This window comes from Momordica charantia (genome assembly GCF_013281855.1).
Source record: "Momordica charantia cultivar OHB3-1 chromosome 6 unlocalized genomic scaffold, Mcharantia_2.0 BLBB01000006.1, whole genome shotgun sequence".
NCBI lineage: Eukaryota > Viridiplantae > Streptophyta > Magnoliopsida > Cucurbitales > Cucurbitaceae > Momordica > Momordica charantia.
The window spans coordinates 5,385,663-5,409,792 of record NW_028275164.1 but is presented as its reverse complement, the minus strand read 5'-3'; the positions used below and the strand labels follow the sequence as shown (position 1 = coordinate 5,409,792).

Below are 24,130 nucleotides of genomic sequence, written 5' to 3'. Positions count from 1 at the left end.
CATGAATAAAGTCGGTATCAACTGTTACCCACCAACAGAACTTTAAAATCAAGCCTTTATATTTTAGCTCAAGCTTTCTTTGCATGGCTTGGTAAAAATTCACTCTTCTTCTACAAATGCCGCCAACCGGCAAGACCCGTTTCAGCATTCTCTCATGGCGGCTCCACCGTGGGTTCAAGAGCTCCATATTCCTCCCATGGACATCCCCGTCACCATTGACAGCATGGTCCCAATCATGCCAGCAGGCCCTATACCGACCACCCACGGCGACTACCTTTACCTCTCTAACCTGGATGATGTGATCGGAGCCCGTGTCTTCACTCCAACGGTCTACTTTTACCAGTTGGACAGCTTCAACTCCGGCGATAAGCCAGTCATGGAAGTGCTTCGAGAAGCACTTTCCCTTGTCTTGATTCCTTATTACCCTTTATCAGGCAGGCTCAGAGAAACCAAAAATGGGAAGGTGGAAGTGTTCTTCGGACCAGAACAAGGAGCTCTAATGGTAGAAGCTCACTCTGAAATAACATTGACCAGTTTGGGAGACATTACTGTTCCAAACCCAGCATGGGAGCCATTGATCTACAAGTTTCCAAATGAAGAGCCGTACAGAGTACTTGACATGCCATTGCTCATAGCCCAAGTGACTTTGTTTAAGTGTGGAGGCTTCAGCCTGGGCTTGAGGCTCTGCCACTGCATCTGCGACGGCCTAGGCGCTATGCAATTCCTCAGCTCCTGGGCCGCCACAGCCAAATCAGGCAGGCTAATAGCGAACCCAGAGCCGTGTTGGGAAAGAGAATTCTTCAGGCCACGCGACCCACCAATTGTGAAATTCCCCCATCTCGAATTCATGAAAATCGACGATGGCTCGAGCTTGACGATGACCCTCTGGCAATCGAAACCTGTTCAAAGATGTTACCGAGTCAGCCGCGAGTTCCAACTCTGGCTGAAAACCCGCGCCCAGCCGGACGATATGCCGGCTTGCTCCACCTTCGACGCCATGGCGGCTCATGTCTGGAGGTCTTGGGTAAAAGCCCTGGATGTAAAGCCAGTGGATTACACGCTCCGACTAACATTTTCAGTAAATTCCCGGCAGAAACTCAAAAACCCGCCATTGAAAGAAGGGTTTTACGGAAATGTGCTGTGCCTGGCGTGCGTGACGAGCACCGTATCGGAGCTGGTCCAGAACCGTCTCTCGCGGACGACTCGATTGGTCCGGGAAGCGAGGAACGGCGTGTCGGAGGAGTACGTGAAATCGACGGTGGATTACATTGAAGTGGACCGGCCGAGGAGATTGGAATTTGGGGGGAAATTGACGATCACGCAGTGGACTAGGTTTTCGATCTATGAATCTGCGGATTTCGGGTGGGGACGGCCGGTGTATGCGGGTCCGATTGATCTGTCTCCGACGCCGCAGGTCTGCGTTTTCCTGCCGGGAGGAGCGACCGGATCCAACGGCTCAATGCTGCTCTGCATTTGCCTGCCGGAAAATGCTACCCATAAATTCACACAGTTCTTGTGTACGATTAATTAAAACCTAATGGTTCCCGGGACATGCACGTGAAAAGCACGTGTCTGTGTTGTTATTAATTAATTTCCTCTGCTGTTTTCCTGATTATTTTGGACTCTAGAGCTGCTTCTGATTCAAAAATGCATACATACAATATTAATTTTTAGCTTTTAATTTATACATACTTGTGACTTTTTGTAATATATATAAAGTATATAGATTAATAGGGGGGAAAAAAAAAGCACGTGGCTGCTTCTTGGAAATTGCAAAGGGAAAAAAAAGGCCATTTTTCCAACTTACCTTCAGGCTTAAGATTCCCGCAAATATCAACTAGTTTGTTGTTTTTTCCCCCTTCATATCTAGAACGAACTTGGGAAAATAAATTCCTAACAATACGTTGGTTTGAAAATAAATTTAACGTACTTGTTTTGGTCTCCTAGGAGATTGTTTTGTTAAGAATTCTTTCTTTGAGTTTTTTCATAATTCAAACCATAAAAAAAATTAGAATTTGAATATTTGAGTTTTGACAGAGAATATATAGTATATAATTTTTTTTTTTAAATTAAATAGAGTAGAAATTTGAACTTACATGACAATATGTAAGAGTGGAGAATCGAATTTACAAACTCTTAGTTGAAGATATATATCAATTGTATGTTCGTTTTGGCACATCACTTGTTGTACTTTATATTTGTTGTATATATTAATATCGTCAATCAATTAAAAGAAATAATATTTTCTATAAGTGTTTTTCAAATTACACTACTTTGGAAGCCTGACAAAGACATTAAAAGAAATTAAAGCAAAACTTTTTTTTTTTTTAAGAGAAATTCCAGCCAAACTGGCCCAAGATAGAACAAACATTTCAAATATTTTGTAATTAAAAAAAAAGAAAAAGTAAACTCATTCAAGGAGATTTAGGGTCTTGACCAAACGGAATAATTTCCCTCGCATGTAAAAAGTTTTGATTTATCATCATTTTTCTAATACACTTTTGTATATATTTTTTTTTTTGTCTAATAAAGTGTGTCGAATTTAGGAACCTTGAATAAAAATGTCCCTTTGGCTGAAATTTTATTGTTACCACAGGAGGCAGTTGACTTCGTAATTTCATATAGCTATTAAGGTAAAGCCCTCAATCAAAGCCCTGAGACAGGAAAGAAAATCAAGGGGATTATATTTAATTGCGCTTATTCCTGCTAATCAACGGCTTAGATTTAACACATCTCGCAATGGAACTGACGCCACGTCATTAGATGGTCACTGACAGGTGACGATAACCTCACCCCAATTCCGGTGCCCAACTGACAGTGGTTCCTCTCAACGCAGGGAACAATCGTTTCGACCTGTATTCGACTTCTCGTCTCCGCCACGCTCGCACTTCTCCGATCGACTAATTTCAGTTCCAAGTAATTTGCAATTGGTTTTCTGATGCTACTACTTGATCGTATACAATTGAGGGCATCAAATGCCCTTCTGTTGACTGCATGATCAATTACACGGATTTCAGCTGATAATTTTTGTGTTTTTTTGCAGAATATTTTGATGATTAGAGTTAATTAGGGTTTAGTTTGTTCAATTTGAAGCTGGAGAATTGGATATATAACCGTCAGAGCTGGGGGCGAATCAGTCTCGGTCTCACAGAAGCCCGTCGGCGGCTACATCTGCCCAATCCGGCGCGGGACTCTGGTTCTTTCGATCTAACAATGTGCCTCCTGCCCATACTCTTGCTTACCTTGCCAATATCGAATCTGTGAACCGGCTTACGTCTGATTCTCGACCAGCTTCTGCTCGTCCGCCTGCAATGGAACAATCCACCGCTCCGCCATCCAATTCTGCGCCTCCCGAAGAGCCAGAATACTTGGGACGCTACTTGGTCATTAAGCACTCGTGGCGTGGCCGCTACAAGCGAATTCTATGTATTTCGGCCGCCTCAATCATTACATTGGACCCTTCCACACTGGCGGTGACCAATTCGTACGACGTCTCCAGTGACTACGAGGGCGCCGCACCGATTATTGGGCGAGATGACAATTCGAACGAGTTTAACTTGAGTGTTCGCACGGATGGGCGCGGAAAGTTCAAGGGGATGAAGTTCTCTTCCAAATACAGAGCGAGTATACTGACGGAGTTGCACAGAATTAGGTGGAATAAGTTGGCCCCCGTGGCGGAGTTTTCGGTGCTTCATCTTCGGCGACGAAGCTCGGAGTGGGTTCCCTTTGTAAGTTCCCTCTTTTGCCTCCAAGTAATGTTTTTTTTTTTTTATAAAAATAAATTTTGAATATTGCGATTATGTTGAGGAACTCTCTAGCCTAATATACACTTCTTAGGCTGCAACCGATGGTTAAGAATATCAGACACAAGAAACTGGAAGAAAGTCGTGTTGCCTTGCCTTTAACCAAGGGAAAAATTAGATGTTTAACGCTGTCAAACTTATTTACACTACGTTTTAATGCTGTTGGTATGTTTCTTTGCGGACATGTATATAAAATGCTCAAGTATCAGCTACTGTCTCTATACTTTTCTCGTCTAGTTAAAAAATAAAACCAAGAGTCGACAGTCAGAAGAGCTTAATCAAAATGGCGATACTATTGATTAAAGCACTTTTATGAATGATTTCTGATAATTACATTCACACGTTCTCAAGCCTAGTGTGTTGATTAGATTTAGTTGCTAAATGGTCTGGCATTATGTGTGCTTGCTTTTACAGAAATTAAAAATTTCTAATGTTGGAGTCGAACTTATAGACGTGAAATCTGGAGACCTTCGTTGGTGCTTGGACTTCAGAGATATGGCCTCTCCTGCTATAATAATCCTACCTGATGCTTATGGTAAAAAAAGTGCTGAATATGGTGGTTTTGTTCTCTGCCCTTTATATGGAAGGAAATCGAAAGCCTTTCAAGCTTCTTCGGGAACTTCTAACAGTGCCATCATCTCAATTTTGGTAGGTTGGCATCTCAGACTGTTGCATACAGTTTTCCTCTATTTTTTGGCTTAATGTTGGTTAGCAGTTTGTGTTACTAGGAGGCTTCCATTAGGGAGAAACTACCAAAACAATTACCTCGAAAGGTTTTACATTTTCAAGAATTTCTAATTTGAAGTGTTATTGTAGACAAAAACAGCAAAATCCATGGTTGGGTTGTCACTTACAGTGGACATTTCACAATCCCTCAGTGTGACAGAGTACATAAATCGAAGGGGTATGTCATTATACCATTCTCCATCTTACACGTACTTCCATACTTTTTAAAAATTCCATTTATTTATATTATAGCTTATTTGGAAAACTGTATTAAATCTAGCAAAAGAGGCTGTTGGAGCTGATGAAACCCCATGCGGTGGCTGGTCTGTTACGAGACTGCGATCTGCTGCACATGGAACTTTAAATGTTCCAGGATTGAATTTGGGAGTTGGCCCTAAAGGAGGACTTGGTGAGCACGGTGATGCTGTGTCTCGTCAACTCATTCTTACAAAGGTCTCAATATTTGAAAGACGCCCAGAAAATTATGAAGTAAGTGACAGATCCTTAGCTTTTTATTATTAATTTTATCATTAGTTTGAGCTGTTGACTACTTATTTCTTGTAGTGTTAGCTTATTTCTTATGGATTGTTTGCCGTGACTTCATCCTAGAGAAGTCTATCAAATTCTTCTTTGAAATTGTCATTGCTGTGTGAAACAACTCCTGCGAAACTTTGCTTTTGTTGTCGTTGTCACCCTTACCCTCATCTTCATTTTGTGCAAAAAACTCCTATAAAGTGATACATCTTCAAGCGAGTAACTTTGAGGCTTTTTCAAGGTCCTTCAAGGAAAATTTTAACAGTTGTAATTTTCTGATTAAATTTTTTAAGGGGTATATGACACTAACAAGAGGCATCAAAGTTGTATTGGTGTAATAAAAAAATGGTTATACTTTCAAGATCATTCACTGCACAACTCGGGAAGGTCTTTTTTGTCCATGAGAAATCAAATGGATTATTATTTCTCATGTTGGAGGCACTTTTTTTCTTTTTTAACCTAAAGGCGTCCTTTACCCTAGTTATTCTATTTGGCATCTGATCACTACCCTAGCCGATGGTTTTCTATGTCTTGGGAAATAAACTCACTCAAAAACTCAGGTGCCCATACACTTCAAGTTCACGGCTTCACGCATTCCCAGCAGAGCCCCATTGTTCTCTTCACGATCATTATCTTCTCAGCCATTGGAGAGACGTCACATGGAAAAACTCTCCCTTTGTGTTTGACACACCCTTATCTCTTGTGTCGAAGCCCCCTCTTTACCTCTACATCGGAATGTCTCTTAATATGCCCACTGGTTTTGTTTGTTTACCCCTATTAAATTGAATCAGTTGATAATAATAAAATATTTTAATATTTTAGTTACAGCTTCAGTGGTAAATATTCTGAATCTGAAATAATTTGAATTGGTTGGTTTAGCACATTTAAGATAGTAATTGTTTAAGCAACAAATTGTTTTGTTCATTTACTTGAATTATAAATTAATAATATTTATTGATTTGATATGTCAATTTTCAAAACTTTGTTCTGAACAGGTATAAATTAGTTAAACTTGATTTAATTATTGTTTTGGATATCCACTATATGTTAATTAAATAATATTGATGCTTATATCTGCATTCTACTAAATGGTTACTTACTAATGGTTTTTCAGATTCTTGATTTATTTTTTCAGTCAAATATGATAGCATAATAACTGTAGATATTGAATTCCCAAACATCCAATTCTTAGGCATTTTATTCCTATACTCATCCACATAATCTAATTCAAAGGGGGTTTATTCTGCAATTACTTATCTTCATGAAGAATTTGAGAGGCAAATATGTCAAAGAATTGTGAATAATTGAATGGAAATATCAAGGCAACCATTCAGATTCAGCATGTTTTTCTCATGCATCTTGCATGGTAGATGAAATTTTGTAAATCATTGAAATTTTATGTACAGGCAGTTATAGTTCGTCCTTTATCTGCTGTCAGCTCCCTTGTGCGGTTTGCAGAGGAGCCCCAGATGTTTGCAATTGAATTCAATGATGGGTGTCCTATTCATGTAAGCATTACCTTTTAAAACCTTCAGTCTAAATTTAAAAAAAAAAAAAAAAAGCTTCAGTCTAGATTATTATTATTATTATTTTTAATGAAATTCTAATGGACATGGCATTAATAACAGGTTTATGCAAGTACGTCTCGTGATAACTTACTTGCAGCCATTCGGGATGTTTTGCAAACAGAAGTAGGTAGAGATGTGTCTGGCTTGAAATTGTTTTAGTATCGAGCATGCAGAAATAGAAAGCTATGTTTTGGAGTGATTGGTAACTTACTTTTGTTTATTTTCTTTTCTGCTGTTTACCTTTAGGGTCAGTATCCAGTACCAGTATTACCTAGGCTAACAATGCCTGGTCACCGTATCGACCCACCTTGTGGAAGAGTCCATCTACAATTTGGTCCACAAAAATCTGTCATTGATTTGGAAAATGCGTCCATGCATTTGAAGCACTTGGCAGCAGCTGCTAAAGATGCTGTGGCTGAAAGTGGTTCTATACCTGGATCAAGAGCTAAACTTTGGCGTAGAATAAGGGAGTTTAATGCTTGTATACCTTACAGTGGGGTCCCTTCCAATATTGAAGTACCGGAGGTGACCCTCATGGCCTTGATCACAATGCTTCCAGCTGCACCAAATCTTCCTCCCGAGTCCCCTCCATTGCCACCTCCTTCACCTAAAGCAGCTGCAACTGTAATGGGCTTCATATCATGTTTACGTCGATTATTAGCATCAACAAGTGCATCCTCACATGTGATGTCATTTCCTGCTGCTGTTGGGAGAATAATGGGTTTGCTTAGAAATGGTTCTGAGGGTGTGGCTGCTGAAGCCGCTGGGCTAATTGCAGTGCTTATTGGTGGTGGGCCTGGTGATTCAAACATTGTGACAGATTCTAAAGGAGAGCGGCATGCTACAATCATGCATACCAAGTCTGTGTTATTTGCTCATCAAAGTTACGTGATCATTCTTGTCAACCGACTGAAGCCAATGACTATTTCTCCTTTGCTTTCCATGGCTGTTGTCGAAGTTCTTGATGCGATGATATGTGAACCACATGGTGAAACAACTCAATATCCAGTTTTTGTTGAATTATTACGCCAAGTGGCTGGCCTCAAGCGTCGCTTGTTTGCACTCTTTGGACATCCAGCTGAAAGTGTAAGAGAAACTGTGGCTGTGATAATGCGCACAATCGCAGAAGAAGATGCCATTGCAGCAGAGTCAATGCGTGATGCTGCTTTACGAGATGGTGCTATACTAAGGCATTTATCACATGCATTTTTCCTTCCTGCTGGTGAGAGACGTGATGTTAGTCGGCAGTTGGTTGCTCTTTGGGCAGACTCCTATCAACCGGCTTTAGATTTGTTATCTAGAGTCTTGCCTCCTGGGCTTGTTGCGTATTTACACACACGATCTGATGGAGTTTTGCATGAGGACTCAAATCAAGAAGGATCATATAGTAGACGACAGAGACGCTTACTCCAGAGGAGAGGTCGTTCAGGTAGAGTGATAACATCTCAAGAGCAAAACTTGCCACAGAATAATTTTGAGATTGGCGATTCTTCCAGACAGATAAGTGCTGGTCCAGTTTCAACCATTCCAACTTCTGTTGCTCATCCTAGTGACAGCATCATTGGTGATGCTACAGGAGTAGCCCAACGCGATCAATCTGCTGTTACTTCTTCAATTGAGGTTCCAACTACTAACACAAACGAGGCATCAGAACCAACTGTTGACAATGTTGATGCTAACATGATCAGTTTTCAGGATTCAGGACTTCCTGCTCCTGCTCAGGTTGTTGTGGAGAACACTCCTGTTGGATCTGGCAGGCTACTCTGTAATTGGCCTGAATTTTGGCGAGCTTTTAGCCTTGATCATAATCGTGCTGATTTGATTTGGAATGAGCGCACGAGACAAGAACTACGAGAAACATTGCAGGCTGAGGTTCATAAATTAGATGTTGAGAAAGAACGGTCTGAAGATATTGTTCCTGGGGTTGCACCTGTTGGAGAAAGTATGACGGGCCAAGATAGCCTACCAAAAATTTCTTGGAACTATTCTGAGTTCTTAGTTAGCTATCCTAGTTTGTCTAAAGAAGTTTGTGTAGGTCAGTATTATTTGCGATTGTTGCTTGAGAGCAGCAGTACTGGCAGGGCTCAAGATTTTCCACTCCGTGATCCAGTTGCTTTCTTTAGAGCACTCTATCATCGATTCTTATGTGATGCAGACACAGGACTCACAGTAGATGGTACTGTTCCTGATGAATTGGGTGCATCTGATGATTGGTGTGATATGGGAAGACTGGATGGTTTTGGAGGAGGTGGAGGCTCTTCTGTTAGAGAGCTATGTGCAAGGGCTATGTCAATTGTCTATGAACAGCATCATCAAACAATTGGTCCATTTGAAGGCACTGCTCATATAACAGTTCTCTTGGATCGAACAGATGATAGAGCTTTGAGGCATCGTCTTCTTCTTCTTTTGAAGGTGGATAAATTCTCAAAACCCTTCCCCCTGTCCTCCTTTCCTTGCCACTTTGAGTGATGTACTTGTTTTGGAAAGACCGTGAATATCATTAAGTAAAAGAAAGAAAACTCATTTTATCTTAGTTTGTTAATTTTTTCAGTTCAATTGCCCACTTTAACCAAAATTATGGAATTGACTGTTTCAGTTCCTATTACTAAGCTAGCATAGAACGTTCTTCAAGATGACTAATATCATCTTTAGATATTATAAAGATATTTCTATCACTTACACGGACTTTGCTTACAGGCATTAATGAAAGTGTTATCAAATGTAGAGGCCTGTGTTTTGGTTGGAGGATGTGTATTAGCTGTTGATCTGCTGACAGTGGTTCATGAAGCCTCAGAGAGGACCGCTATTCCTTTGGAGTCTAATTTACTTGCCGCCACTGCTTTTATGGAACCACTCAAAGAATGGATGTTTATTGACAAAGAAAATGAAAAAGTTGGGCCATTGGAGAAGGATGCTGTTAGAAGGTTGTGGTCAAAGAAAGCTATTGATTGGACAACACGATGTTGGGCGTCTGGAATGCTGGATTGGAAGAGATTGCGTGATATACGTGAACTACGGTGGGCATTGGCTGTTCGAGTTTCTGTTCTTACACCAGCTCAGGTAGTAGTGATATGTATACATATTTATTGTCTGCATACATATTGATTGGCTATATCTCATGTTAGTAATCACTTTGTTGCATCATTCTATTTTTCTAGACCCTATGGCCATTATTCAGTCTTCCTGCAAATACCTTGTGAATGTGCATTTGCAGTTCTATCTCCTTTCTCTCGGCCCAGTGATCTTATCTTTGAGATTATTGTTTCTCTCTTAGATAAATTGGTCATACGTGGGAATTCATCTTCCATTCGGATAATAATCAGTGATAGATTTCTATATGGAAGATACAGTTTTCAGAACCTTACAGTATTTTTAGGCATCTTTCCCTCACTATGGATTTTCCAGAGGAAAAAATATTGCAGCAGCGAAGAGAATATTATTTTGTCAATTCCTTTTGCACTCTCCTGTCGATAAAGAACAATCTGTTCCTTCGGGGACATCCTATAAAATTGGAACGATATAAATAAGATTAGCATGGCCCCTGCACAAGGATGACACGCACAAATCGAGTCAATAAAACACAATCCTTCTATCTCTCTCTCTCTCTGGATTTAAGCAATTTATGAAGGGTGTTGGTGCTGCTTGATCATTGCTATATACTCCAACAACTAAGTGTAGAATATGTTTTGCAACTTCTCTCTTTCTCTCCACTGATATCTTGATATAATGTGTTTGTGGTATAGATTGGTGAGACTGCATTGTCTATTTTACATAGTATGGTGTCTGCACATTCGGACTTGGATGATGCTGGAGAGATAGTCACCCCAACCCCCAGAGTGAAAAGAATCTTGTCCAGTCCCAGATGCCTTCCACACATTGCTCAGGTGAGATCTGGAACTTTTCCTGTTTTTCAACGATTACTTATGAGAAGGAACTTCTGGTTATCTCGTTCTTACCCAGAAGTGATGGTCTGGCTGAATCATGCATTATTTTTCGTATGGGTCTTATGCCTAATGGTGTTAAACTGTGAATTATTTAGGCTAGTGAGAACCAAGAAAATTCTAGTTGAGGCATTACTTTTGAATGATAAATCGTAGGAAAAAGTACCTCTAAAGACAAGATCGTTGTCAATTTTAAACAACTAAAGTTATGGTTCTTTAATAATATGAACTACTATAATGATGTGGTAATGAAATTGACCAGTAGTAACTCATAATAAATATTTCAAGAAAACAAACTGTATCAATTGTAAGTATGGTGATCTTTTTTTTTCCCCCAATAAAACAATAACGCATGATCTCTCTCATGTGTGGTGATGATACTGCCTAAATCTATCGCATGTTTCAGTAGTTTCTATTCTATATTATCTCATTACTAATATATATTAGATAGGTTCATTTCTGTTTACTTATATTGGCTTACCTAGAGTTTGAGACCTTAATGATTAGTCTTTGTTTGAGTTCTCTTGCCGTCTTTCTTTCCTCTTTTTGGCCTAGCCAGGGAGAATGTATGTCAGTGGCTATTTTTTCCCCTTGTGGTATGTAGGCTATGCTCTCTGGGGAACCAAACATTGTGGAACATTCAGCTGCTTTATTAAGAGCTGTTGTCACCAGAAATCCCAAGGCCATGATCCGTCTTTACAGCACAGGTGCCTTCTATTTTGCCCTTGCATATCCAGGATCTAACCTTCTTTCAATCGCACAACTCTTCTCAGTGACTCATGTTCATCAAGCATTTCATGGTGGAGAAGAAGCTGCAGTTTCCTCTTCTTTGCCTCTTGCAAAACGTAGTGTATTGGGTGGACTTCTTCCTGAATCCTTGCTCTATGTATTGGAGCGAAGTGGCCCAGCTGCATTTGCTGCTGCAATGGTTTCTGATTCAGACACTCCTGAGATCATATGGACTCACAAAATGAGAGCAGAGAACCTAATTTGTCAGGTGCTGACCCCCTGATTTCCGTTTATTTTTGCTTCCATAAACATATTCTTCTGGTTTACATACAACACATACGTCCAAACCTGAAACTCTCTCTCTTTTTCACCAGGTGTTACAGCATCTTGGCGACTTTCCCCAAAAATTGTCACAGCATTGCCATTCTTTGTACGAATATGCTCCTATGCCACCAGTGACATACCAAGAGTTGAGGGATGAAATGTGGTGTCACCGTTACTATCTAAGGAACTTATGTGATGAGATACGATTTCCCAATTGGCCAATTGTTGAACATGTTGAATTTCTGCAGTCATTACTTGTTATGTGGCGTGAAGAACTAACACGCAGACCTATGGATCTCTCAGAAGAAGAAGCTTGCAAAATATTGGAGATATCTCTCGAGGATGTGTCAAATGATGTTGGTAATATGAGGCGCTCCTCTGAAAATGGTGAAGAGATGTTTGGCATCTCCAAGCAAGTTGAGAATATTGATGAAGAAAAGCTTAAACGGCAATATAGGAAACTTGCAATGAAATACCATCCTGACAAAAATCCTGAAGGAAGGGAAAAATTTCTCGCTGTGCAGAAAGCTTATGAGCGCCTACAGGTAGGCCTTCAAAACATTTCATTTTGATGCCGACAGCATAAATTGTTCTTCATAAAGTTGATAATATGGCAGATATCATATATAGAATCGGGAATTTTAGTCCCTTTTCAAAGTATGCTATAAAGGAAGTTAGTGCATATACTTCATATCTGTACCTCAAAGGTTGTGGATCCTAATGGGCTCAATTGAGCTAAATGGAGCATACACCTCATGTTCATTAAAAAAAAAGAGAGTATCCACCTCATGTACAGAACCCAGAAAGTCTGGTAAGTCTTGTAAAGAGAGAAGAAAAGCGGCTAGAAAATAGGGTACAAACGTCATTTGTAGGATTCTAGAAGTCTGGTAAGTGAAAAAAAGAGCAAGGAGAAATGGGAATTGAAACCAGTTCTTCCATCAATTTTTAACCTTATTGGTGCTTGAGACGCTTATGATGCCCAGATTCTGTAATATGAAGGTTTTGCTTGTTTAATCTTCTGTGCTAAATGTGCTTTGGAACTTAATGTGAAATCTAGTATCCCATATACGTAATATGATGACCAATGACGTGTAGCATTACAATTATTTGATATTTATTCTTTTAGCTTTTCTTTTCTAATTATATTCGGAATTTTTAGTTCATGAATGCACATGATACATTACATAGAGCCTTTCCTTAGCGTGTACCTCAAGTTATTTTTGTTACTAACAGATGACAGCCGTTGGCTGTGTATCTGTACAAGTCAATCACACTTTTTTATGATAAACACTTTTCTAATTTCCTTCATAGGCTACCATGCAAGGGTTGCAAGGTCCACAACCTTGGAGATTGCTGCTTTTGTTGAAAGGTCAATGTATCCTGTACAGGCGCTATGGAAATGTACTTGAACCATTTAAATATGCCGGGTATCCAATGTTGCTAAATGCTGTAACAGTGGACAATGAAGATAACAATTTTCTTGCATCTGATAGAGCACCGCTCCTCATAGCAGCATCAGAACTTTTGTGGCTCACGTAACTGTTCCCTATTTCAGTATTATTTTTCACATTGTCAGTTCATTTGTTTCTTGAGATGGATAAGATGAACTGAAATTTCTTCTTCATGCGTTAGGTGTGCATCATCTTCATTGAATGGTGAAGAACTAGTGAGGGATGGTGGAATTAAACTTCTTGCCGTTCTTCTTTCCCGTTGCATGTGTGTGGTGCAGCCAACAACTTCTGCAAGTGAACCATCTGCTATCATTGTTACAAATGTCATGCGAACCTTTTCTGTCCTAAGCCAGTTTGATAGTGCAAGGATCGAGATGCTTGAATTTTCTGGTCTTGTGGATGATATAGTTCATTGCACTGAACTTGAGCTGGTTCCAGCAGCTGTTGATGCTGCTCTCCAGACTATAGTCCATGTTTCTGTTTCCTCTGAATTCCAGGATGCCTTGTTAAAATCTGGGGTGCTATGGTATGTCTTTCTTATCTAATTTATCTCTGTATCTTTTTGTTGCTTTTGACCATGATTTGATGCTGTTATCTGTTTTGCTCCCGTCTATCTCCTGAATATGGTGTTCACTGGGCGAAATTTTCATTTGTCTTTTTATCATCTACTTCCAGGTCGTCGGTTCAATTAATGGCTATAGACTATTGAAGCCTGAAATTGTTGTCATATGAAAACCTCCTGATCATGTATTCTTAATTCCAAATATTTTTAGGTGCCTATTGCCACTGTTGCTTCAATATGACTCAACAGCAGAGGATTCTGACACAAAAGAGTCACATGGTGTTGGTGCCAGTGTTCAAATTGCAAAAAATCTGCATGCCCTACGTGCTTCCCAGGCCCTCTCAAGGCTAAGTGGGATGTGCATTGACGAAAGTACAACACCCTATAATCAGGCTGCTGCTGATGCTCTCCATACATTGTTAACTCCAAAACTTGCCAGTCTTTTGAAGGATCAAGAACCTAAAGATCTGCTGTCCAAAATAAATGCTAACTTGGAATCACCTGAGGTATATGCTGGTTTATTCATTTACCTTTCTCTATTCTTCTGCCTTTCTACTCTTAGATATTTGAAGGCATTCTTGTTTGACATGCATTCCATCAGTACCGTATAAGACATTTTACCATCTGTATAATGAATTTAGAGTTCTTAAATTATAATTCTTGCCTAATTTTTTTAAATATGAGCCTTGTAGATTATTTGGAACTCTTCAACACGAGCAGAACTTCTCAAGTTTGTGGATCAGCAGCGCAGTAGTCAGGGTCCTGACGGGTCATATGATCTGAAAGATTCTCATGGCTTTGTGTATGAGGCACTATCAAAAGAACTCTATGTTGGCAACGTTTATCTGAGAGTTTACAATGATCAACCAGATTTTGAGATTAGTAGCCCAGAGGCTTTTGGTGTTGCTTTGGTTGAATTCATAGCATACCTTGTGCATAATCAGTACTTTGCAGATTCTGTTTCTGAGGACAAACCTGTTACTAGTGAGAGTTGTAGTTCTCAAAATGAACATAATCTTAGTGTTTCATCTCCCAATTCTTCTGAGCATCTTAACGATGAGGCTTCTGGATCAATTAGTCAGCTGAAAGTGCCGGTTGATACAATGTCAGCATCAGATGGACAGGGTGCTGAAAAGGAAGAAGCTTTATTAGTTAAGAACCTTCAATTTGGATTGACCTCCTTAAAGGTATGCTGCTGATTCATATTCATCAAATGGAATTCACTCGATGGGTTTTTTATCTACTGGATTTGTGGATCATACTGAAAATGCAAAGAGTTAAGTTTGATATCTTTTATTTGGTATGGAAGCAATTCAACATATATGACACTCTTGTCCTCCATTTTAATTTTCAGAATTTGCTTACACGCTATCCCAATCTGGCATCCATCTTTTCTACCAAGGACAAACTGTTGCCTCTTTTTGAATGCTTTTCAGTTCCTGTTCCATCGAAATACAACATAGCTCAACTTTGTCTCAATGTGCTGTCACTTTTAACTGCATATGCTCCCTGCTTAGAGGCTATGGTTGCTGATGGGTCCGGTCTTCTCCTTTTATTGCAAATGCTCCACTCCAATCCACAATGTCGTGAAGGGGTTCTTCATGTTCTTTATGCTCTGGCAAGTACTGCAGAACTCGCCTGGTCAGCTGCCAAGCATGGTGGTGTTGTATATATTCTAGAAATCCTCTTACCTTTGCAGGGTAACTAATCGTAAATTAAATTTATCTTGTTCCATCTATGCATCTTGAAACGGACAATTATTAACCTATGTTATAAAATATATAACATGCAGATGAAATTCCGCTGCAACAAAGAGCTGCTGCCGCCTCCTTGTTGGGAAAACTCATTGGGCAGCCTATGCATGGTCCTAGAGTTGCTATAACTCTTGCAAGATTTCTTCCAGATGGCCTAGTTTCAGTTATCAGGGATGGTCCTGGTGAAGCTGTAGTGGCATCTGTGGACCAGACCACTGAGACTCCGGAACTTGTATGGACATCAGCAATGGCAGCCTCATTGTCTGCCCAAATTGCAACCATGGCTTCAGACTTGTATCGTGAGCAGATGAAAGGTCGTGTTATTGATTGGGATGTGCCTGAGCAGGCATCTACACAACAAGAAATGAGAGATGAGCCTCAGGTATATAACATGACATATCTTCCATCTTACATTGTCGGTCTACTTTGCTGCAAAACTCAGCAGCTTTATGTTCATGCAGGTTGGAGGAATATATGTTAGACTGTTTCTAAAAGATCCAAAGTTTCCTCTAAGAAATCCAAAGAGATTTTTGGAAGGATTGTTGGATCAGTATCTGTCATCAATTGCTGCCACACATTATGATACAGAATCTTTTAACCCAGAGCTTCCTCTTCTCCTTTCTGCTGCTTTGGTTTCATTGTTGCGAGTGCACCCTGCACTTGCAGATCATGTTGGATATCTTGGATATGTACCTAAACTTGTTGCTGCCGTGGCTTATGAGGCCAGACGAGAAACCATGTCATCTGGGGAGGCAAACAATGGCAACTATGAGGAGAGAATTCATGAACCTGGTGATGGATCTGAACAGCCTGCACAAACTCCACAGGAACGTGTGCGTCTCAGCTGTTTACGTGTCCTACATCAACTGGCAGCTAGTACCATATGTGCAGAAGCTATGGCAGCAACTAGTGCTGGAACTCCTCAGGTATATTTCTTATATTATCTATACAACACCCTGGAAAAAGAATTTTATATTCCTTGGCCATAGAAAGACAATTTGTCATTCTAAGGACATTAATGTTAATTTTACATGAAAGGAATTTGTGGGATGTTAGTTTTGATTTTAAAAAATGCTGTTAACGTGCTTATCCCACTCTTGGTTCTTGTTGAACCATTAGGGTTACAGTGCTCTGTACATTGGAAATGCTTGTCAATATCTAGAATCCTGAGCCATCAATCATCTTTAACTTGCTTTGATATCATCAACTTGTATTATATCTCATCTTTTTCTAGGTGGTTCCGCTTCTAATGAAAGCTATAGGATGGCATGGTGGAAGCATACTTGCACTTGAAACCCTAAAGCGTGTTGTGGTTGCTGGAAATCGAGCCAGGGATGCTCTTGTCGCCCAAGGGCTTAAGTGAGTATCTTATTTAGTATATCAAAATTTACTTTCAATAGAAAGTATGATATTATTATTGCATGACTCCTAGTGTTGTACTCTAGTAGAGAAGCCTGGTAGATGATACATCTTTTGCTGCACATTTTGACTCTTTGTATCAGTATTATCAGATGTTCTAAGCACCAAGAGTTCATAAACGGACTAAAAAATGGGCTATAAAATATCGCATACAATTTTTTCGAAGTTTCTATATTATTGCATCTGTGAAGAGCCAGGATGAGTTGTATAGAATATTGTCTCCTGCATTGGTCCCCTGAACTGCATTCTAAGTGTCGCATGATTCTTCTGTCCCTCATCATGTCCACTAATTTTTTTCGATGGGAAAGATGTCTACTAATTTCAATTGGTTTATGTACCTGAACTGCCAATTGTCATCACAAAATCTGTTGGTTTCATTTCTCCTATTGATTCTATACTTGAATCGTTGAATTTAATGGGACCAAGTGGAATGTTATTGGAATCACAAAAGAGTACACAGCCCAGGGAGATCTCTCCACCAATAATTATTGGCCTTCTATCTTTTATTCCTTTCATAACCAATTTTCCATGTGAACCGTTACTGTGTTGGTAGGACCACCTTTCGATTATACGATTCCTTCTCTCCCTTAAAAGGGTCATATAATACCATTTTGTGAATCCACCTTTCTGGCAACCCAATGAGGAAAGGCATTGGATCCCCAGGATCATGTCTGTAATTCCTAGTGATAAGGGCAACAATTTTTGGCCACAATGAGCTTAATTTTTTTTTTTTGACAAGATATGAGAACTTTTCATTGATAAATGATAAATGAAAAATTTATAAATGAAAAGGAACAAAAATTGTTCAAGGATACAAACTCCCTAGGGAGTGAAAGAAAAACGAAAAAAAAAACAGAAGTTTTAACTTTTAGAACAAAACTACAGAGGAGTTATAAAAGCCTCCCAATTCATACAAATCATATTAGGAGAATAGGATGAGAAAATATCGGATAGAGCATACCATTGAGAGACTTTGAATTTGACAAGATTGAAGCATTCAATTGATGAACGGCTAGAGTATTAAAAAATCCTTTGATTCCTCTCATACCATAATTATGAAATAATCGCCTTAAAGCCATTAATCCAAAGAAGATTATTTTTAGTCATCAGACTAACTCCATTAAGAATCTAGAAAATGTTGCAAGCAGCCACACGGTCCCATGCCCAATCCATATTGAATGTCTGGAGGAAAGAAATCCAACAGGCAGAGGCATATGGGCAGAAGAAAAACACATGGTTCAAACTTTCACTCTCTTTAGCACACAACAAACAAATGGATGGCTGCAAAGCCATATTAGGGGACTTCTTTTATAGAACCTCTGCTGTATTGACTTTTCCATTTAGGAGAATCCAAACTAACATATTCACTCGTTTAGGACTGCCCAAATTCCAAAGAGAAGATATAACAGCTTTTGAAAACTGCGATTCTACACCTCCAAGCTTACAAAGAGATGAAACTGAAAAGAGACCCGAGTTCTCCAAGATAGTAGCTCAGATAATTCCACGATCTCCCCATCCTTCAATGTCCTTCTGGTTATAATATTCCAAGGAGAGGATTCTCTATCCCAAATGAGCTTAATTAAAGTAACACAAGCTCAACACTTTAACAAATTCCTTTACCTCTTGGTACACGAGTGCCTATAATAACTTCATAACCTAAAGTCTTCGGCACTAGGACATTCACTTCTTTTACCTCCTCTTTTGCGATAAAATTGTGAGTGGCCCATAGCCCGTAGGCTTTGACCTCTATGACATCATGTTTTTAATCTAGCTCTAGATTTACATAGTTTGAGGTGAGTCTACCAACTATGAAACTCAGATAACGGCTCAACTTTTGTTCTGTGACCAAATCCATCTCCTTTTGTCCATGCAATTCTTTTTTAAAAAATACTGCTCCTTCATATTCATTTTCTCCATTGTACGCCACCTACAACTCTTTCTTTTCATATTGATGGTTATCGAGGGTTTGACACTTTTACTCATCTTTTTTCTTTTCTTGCTTGTTGCTTACTCTCTGCTAACACCATATTAGCATTTACGCCCAATATGCCTTGTACAGTAGTTTTTGTGTTTGAAATGAAGGGTGCTTCTCTTACGACATGTAAGGATTGGATCTCATCTTCTATACATTGGGCCAACCTCATCTTTGAGCCCAATCCCCCCTGGTTGCAACATTTAAACCTTGACAAACTGTTGATAAAGTTGACTCCTAACACCCATACAAGCGTTCAGTAAATGTGATGTGACTATTTCAGATTGTCTTCAGTGCACCTTCACTGTTTCTTCTTTCAAAGGCAAGACTTGCTTGCATAGGGACCTTTCTTGTGTCTAACAGAACCCTACTTAATAGCTTCCATCTATCCAACTCAGAAAGGACGTCTTCTTTCTTTACACTCAAACCATGCGACTGCCTTACTCTCTATACAGTTTCTAACTCTCATACAAGTATTGACACAAATATTGTCCTACCCCAATCATTCAAATTAATGCCATGAGAAATAGACATTTCCTATCGTGTCGATTCAACTCTCCTACTTACCTGTACTTCTTCCCCTTCTGTGTCCTTGGCTCGGTCAGTTCTGGCCAATTCAGACTGGTCGTTTTCCTTCTCCCTTCAACTCACATTAACACTCAACTCCTCTAAAAAGCACCCTTAATGTTTGTTATATTCTCTTCCACGGCATCCTATTTGGATTCCATCTTGTTGGTTACCATATCAACAACAATTTACTCTCTAATACCACCTTGATAGGACTCAAAGTAGAATGTTATTAGGGGCTCAAACTTCAAATGAGTACACCTAGGGAGATTTTAATTTGCCTGATCTCTCCACACATTTCTAAATACTTTATTCTCTCTTCTGCACTTCTCTCAGCCCTCCCTCTAAGGTTGCATTTCTGTCTACAACTAACCGTCAGCTGTAATTTTCTCCAACTAACACATGGCAGTGAGCCCTACCTTTTACCATTCCTTTCCCAGTATTTGTATAGTAAATCGGGGGCTATCAGTATCATGTAACTATTGTACTTGTATGTACTATAATTTTACACATAAAAGAATCCTCTAGATGTGTAATGTTTCTAATTTAACTAAAAAACTGTACTTAACAAAAAAAAAAAAGACTCAACAAATGTAACGTTCTAATGCTAGGTTGATCCAGTATGTGTCTAGTAGTTAACATAATGTTTTTCTGTGTACTGTTTTCTGTGCTTGTTCCTGTGGTTAGGTACCTTTGACTCTTGCTTATCTCTATCTTTGTTGAGTAAGTCTGATGGGAACTTATTTTATTGACTAAAATTTTATTGATCTACATATACTGTAGACTTTGAGATGAAAACCTCATGGATTGATTTCGGCATGATGTTGAAAAATGACTCAAGACCCCTTTGATCCACTTTTTATGTTAAATATCTCGTGGGATTAGGGACCGTCAATTACTGCAAGGGTAGTTTTAGTTTCGATCTGATAAAACAGAAATGTTGTAGGATTTTTGTGCATGAGAAAAGAGAAGTACGAAGTGTGGTTGGAATTTCGTTCTTCATTTGCTTTCTATAATCAGTATGCATTGCATTATGATGAAGGGTTGGGTTTGTCGAAGTACTCCTTGGGCTTCTTGATTGGAGAGCTGGCGGAAGGAATGGACTTTGCTCTCAAATGAAATGGAATGAATCTGAAGCCTCTATTGGCAGGGTGCTTGCAATAGAGGTATGTAGTTCTAAATGCCTTTTTGTTGTTGAGTGTTGTAGTTATTGTTTTTAATCACTTGACACTGCTTCTATCTTTTTCTGGTATTGAATATGCAATCTACTAATGACTTCTCAAAGTAAAAGATTTTTCTGGAAGGAATTACCCAGCAAATAGGATGAAGAATTAAATTTATTTCAATTGAATTCATTTATAGGAATCTGAATTGAAATATTTTATAGTTTTGTTTTCCTTTTTGGAACAAATCATGGAAAATGAGTAATCTTCTAACTGATTTTTTTGGAATTGTTAATTCATTCTAGAAAATTTTATAGTCATTAAACATTTGGTACAATGTGAATCTCATTAGGCCGAAATTATATTTATTAAATGGATTTCTCAATAAATGAGTTCGGTTAAACAATAAAGATTTTAACGGAAGGACGGACTATAACTTCGACTTATGAGAGAATTTAGAAGAAGAATTATTAGACGAGTGAAAATGAGATCAGGCTTTTGGAGGAAATAATGGACGTGGCTGAAGAGATGAATCAGAGTAGAGGGGAAGCCAATCAGGTAGGATTCTGGAGAGAGATTTGGTTGAAAAAGGGATATGCATGTTGATCTTGAATATCCTTGAAAGTCGTTTAAGGCTAAGCAAAGAACCATCATCTTCAGATGTTTTGCTCGATATTTGCTGGAACTTTTTATGTATTCCTTTAATTTTTGCCTATCGCTAAATACCAATATTTCTTGAGAAATGAGATCTTGTTAAGTTTCGTTGTTTAGCTACCCTTTCACTAACTGAATAATTTAACAAGTTGGCTTAAAGTAGGAGGAGCTTTCTAATTTAGAACTAATATGTGTGTCGGAAAATATTCCACTAACGCAACAGTTTTACATATATAAATTTTTTATTTTCATGTGTCCATTGTTCATACAGGTTTTGCATGCGTTTGCCACAGAAGGGGCCCATTGTTCTAAAGTGCGAGATATTTTGGATGTCTCAGAGGTAACTATTGACGGATAGTTAAATCCTGCATTTTTAAAATATGGGTTTCCTTTACCTTTCTATCTTTCATGCTGCATAAATGTCCCTGAATCCTTTTTCAATATTTGAAAAGGGGTGTTGCCAGTCGTGCAAGGTAACAGGTGCAATTGGTTTTTGTGCCTGCACAATCAGCTAGTTATTTACTATTTTTGTGCAGTTAATAAACCATATATTCAGCCCCTTAACTGTAGTATCCTTAAAGTTGGCCCTTGAATTACTTTATTTCGAATAAGAATAACTTCAATTGGAACTTAAACTGCTACTGACCATTTACTATCTACTTGTTAAGATTTTATCATAACTCGCTTTATGTCATTGTGTTATTTTGAGGAGGGTTTTTCTCGAGATACTCCATAGTTTTGCATTTAGCTTACATTGGAGAACCCACATCAAGAGAGATGACAAATGCACAGAAAATAACTCAGTGTGTTACAGGGACTAATCCTCTGTTACAGGGACCACATATTTACAACATTTTGAATGATATTAGGAAAATTAAACAACACGATTTTCCTAAAGTGAAAAAACAATACTTACCTACACACAGGGACTAGACTACTAATCTCTGTGTTTCTTAGTGCTGTTTGGAATGATGGAGGTCAACATACAGATTGTGATTGTAGTTTTTAACTCCATCTATTCTCTTAATTTGGCTGTGTTATTGTAGGTTTGGAGTGCTTATAAAGATCAGAAGCATGATCTTTTCTTGCCATCAAATGCTCAATCTGCCGCTGCCGGAGTTGCTGGTCTAATAGAGAATTCATCGTCTAGATTAACCTACGCACTTGCTGCACCCCCTGGGCAATCTTCAAGGCCTCCTAATGGAAAACAGAATCAGCTTTAGAACATGTTGAAGTATAACAGTAGCCATCACCCCAATTCTACGGCCCTGGGTGCATAAATTCTGTGTATATTAAAGTTCTTTGTACAGTTGGGAACATTTTTCTTTCGTTCCTTCTCATTTCATTTTATTGTCTTTTTCTTTGTAGGAGGGAGGGAGTGTTTAATTATATGGTCATTGCAATTTTCTTATGTTGTAAAGAAAACTTTGTAAATTGAGGTTCATTTGCCCGATTTGAGGTGATTTTGTGTGAATAATAGTAACATTTCTACTGTGCTGATTTTGTTATTTCCTGTATAGGACGAACTTACATTAAAATGTTGATAAACGAATCACACTTTTGAAAAACGAATCCTTGTTTTTGGTTCAAATTTCAAATCAAATAGCCGACAATTCCCACCGTTTTTTTGAAATAAAAAGCCTGCGTTGGCAGTTGCACTTGCCAGAGTTACGACAAGTCATTTTCATTTTAATGCTTCCAGCTGCAGTATTATGTTAAAATTCATTATCCTCCTTTTACAAAAGTTAATAAAAATTATCAAGTCTCATCACGGGATTTGAATCAATTTCCTCTTAATTAATCTAGTCCTTTAGACCAATGAGTCACAATTAACCTATTTACATGTGTCATATATATTCATTTTGATAATACTAAGTGAGAGAATTGTCTGATACATAATCACAAATCTGATGCGTTTTTTATACTATTTTTTAAATAAATGTAACATGCATTGTGTAATAGAATTACAAGTGTAATTTGTTACCACCGCAAAGTGAAATTCACCCTAATTAATGGTTTTCATTAGTTACAAAATTTTAGTCATATGTATCCTTAAATGAAAATAGACAAATTTTCAATGGAACAAGCTAGAGGGTAGATGTATTTTTTTAGAAAATATAGTAAGCATCATTAGTTTCACTCCAAAATACATATAATGGATTTCTATTTTTCAATAAAAATAATACTTGAAAATGTGATCTATATTATAGCTTATCAAACCCAAATAATTAAACAAAATATCATGACATCTGTCGTATTTATGATGTTAGATTATATTATTAAATTATGTTATTTGAATTAGATATAATTAGAGACCATATTATTTGAATTAAATTTATTTTATACTAGAATTGTAATTTGGCACATTCGTATTGATAAATTTTATTAAGATGTTTGCTAGTTATACCTTTTCCTTAATTTACTAAATTAGATGTTAATGTAATTGAAGCATAACTATATAGTCATATCTTTGATAGATTGACTGACAAATCCAAATTTTAAGAAAACTCTCGGGAATTTACACCTTCAAATTTTTTATTTATTCGCTTATGTAAATAATTGCGAATATGGTCCAAGTAATAAATGTCCAAATTTCTATGGTTCCAATTCTCATATACAATCTCAATGTCTCATTAGTCCATACTACCCTTAAAGAATAACTATGCTTAAAAGGAAAAATCCTAGACTAATAATACGTATTCGATATTCGATATTTGATATTCGGTATTCGGTATTTATATCTAAATTTTAAAATTTTAATGAAATTATTGTTGTCTATATACCCTCTCTTTTTTTCTCTCCTCTAAAATTAACATACAAATATCTTGTCACGTTCCAACCGAGATAAAATTCAAACTAAAATTATAAGATAATTAAGCACACATAATAACAATTTAAAAATATAATAATAATTAACCGGGGAGAGGGGGGGGGGGGGACCCAAGCCAGGGCCGAGATGAGGA

The 24,130-nt window shown here is 38.3% G+C and overlaps 2 protein-coding genes and 1 non-coding gene across 5 annotated transcripts; all 3 read left to right on the top strand.

The window, feature by feature from the left end:
- Positions 1–154: 154 nt before the first annotated feature.
- Positions 155–1,663, top strand: LOC111014517 (HXXXD-type acyl-transferase family protein). The gene has a single exon (XM_022289288.2). It carries the CDS (start codon positions 155–157, stop codon positions 1,529–1,531), a length of 1,377 nt encoding a protein of 458 aa, XP_022144980.1. The 3' UTR covers positions 1,532–1,663.
- Positions 1,664–2,758: 1,095 nt separating this feature from the next.
- GRV2 (DNAJ heat shock N-terminal domain-containing protein) lies at positions 2,759–22,675 on the top strand. Of its 3 annotated transcripts, none has more exons than XM_088125614.1 (23): positions 2,759–2,916; positions 3,044–3,728; positions 4,218–4,451; positions 4,620–4,707; positions 4,816–5,018; positions 6,470–6,571; positions 6,692–6,754; positions 6,878–9,043; positions 9,329–9,691; positions 10,375–10,515; positions 11,177–11,569; positions 11,676–12,170; positions 12,937–13,160; positions 13,258–13,602; positions 13,850–14,144; positions 14,331–14,825; positions 14,993–15,338; positions 15,431–15,774; positions 15,854–16,318; positions 16,627–16,751; positions 20,393–20,516; positions 21,439–21,507; positions 22,214–22,675. In XM_088125614.1, exons 2-23 carry the CDS (start codon positions 3,312–3,314, stop codon positions 22,388–22,390), a joined length of 7,674 nt encoding a protein of 2,557 aa, XP_087981740.1. In that variant the 5' UTR covers positions 2,759–2,916; positions 3,044–3,311; the 3' UTR covers positions 22,391–22,675. The 3 variants fall into 3 exon arrangements, with proteins under 3 accessions (XP_087981740.1, XP_022144872.1, XP_087981741.1); XM_022289180.2 differs by having other exon boundaries at positions 4,810–5,018; XM_088125615.1 differs by lacking the exons at positions 2,759–2,916; positions 3,044–3,728; positions 4,218–4,451; ... (1 more) ...; positions 4,816–5,018; positions 6,470–6,571 and having other exon boundaries at positions 6,692–6,758.
- On the top strand, positions 10,116–10,220 carry LOC148210586 (U6 spliceosomal RNA). The gene has a single exon (XR_015792077.1). It is a non-coding gene; the product is annotated as a U6 spliceosomal RNA (small nuclear RNA).
- Positions 22,676–24,130: the final 1,455 nt, after the last annotated feature.

Coding starts and splice junctions, on each gene's coding strand:
- GRV2 (XM_022289180.2), top strand. CDS start 3,312: ATGGAACAATCCACCGCTCCGCCATCCAATTCTGCGCCTCCCGAAGAG. Junction 15,339..15,430: donor AATCCTCTTACCTTTGCAGG/GTAACTAATCGT, acceptor TATAACATGCAG/ATGAAATTCCGCTGCAACAA. Junction 16,752..20,392: donor CTTGTCGCCCAAGGGCTTAA/GTGAGTATCTTA, acceptor ATTATGATGAAG/GGTTGGGTTTGTCGAAGTAC.
- LOC111014517 (XM_022289288.2), top strand. CDS start 155: ATGGCGGCTCCACCGTGGGTTCAAGAGCTCCATATTCCTCCCATGGAC.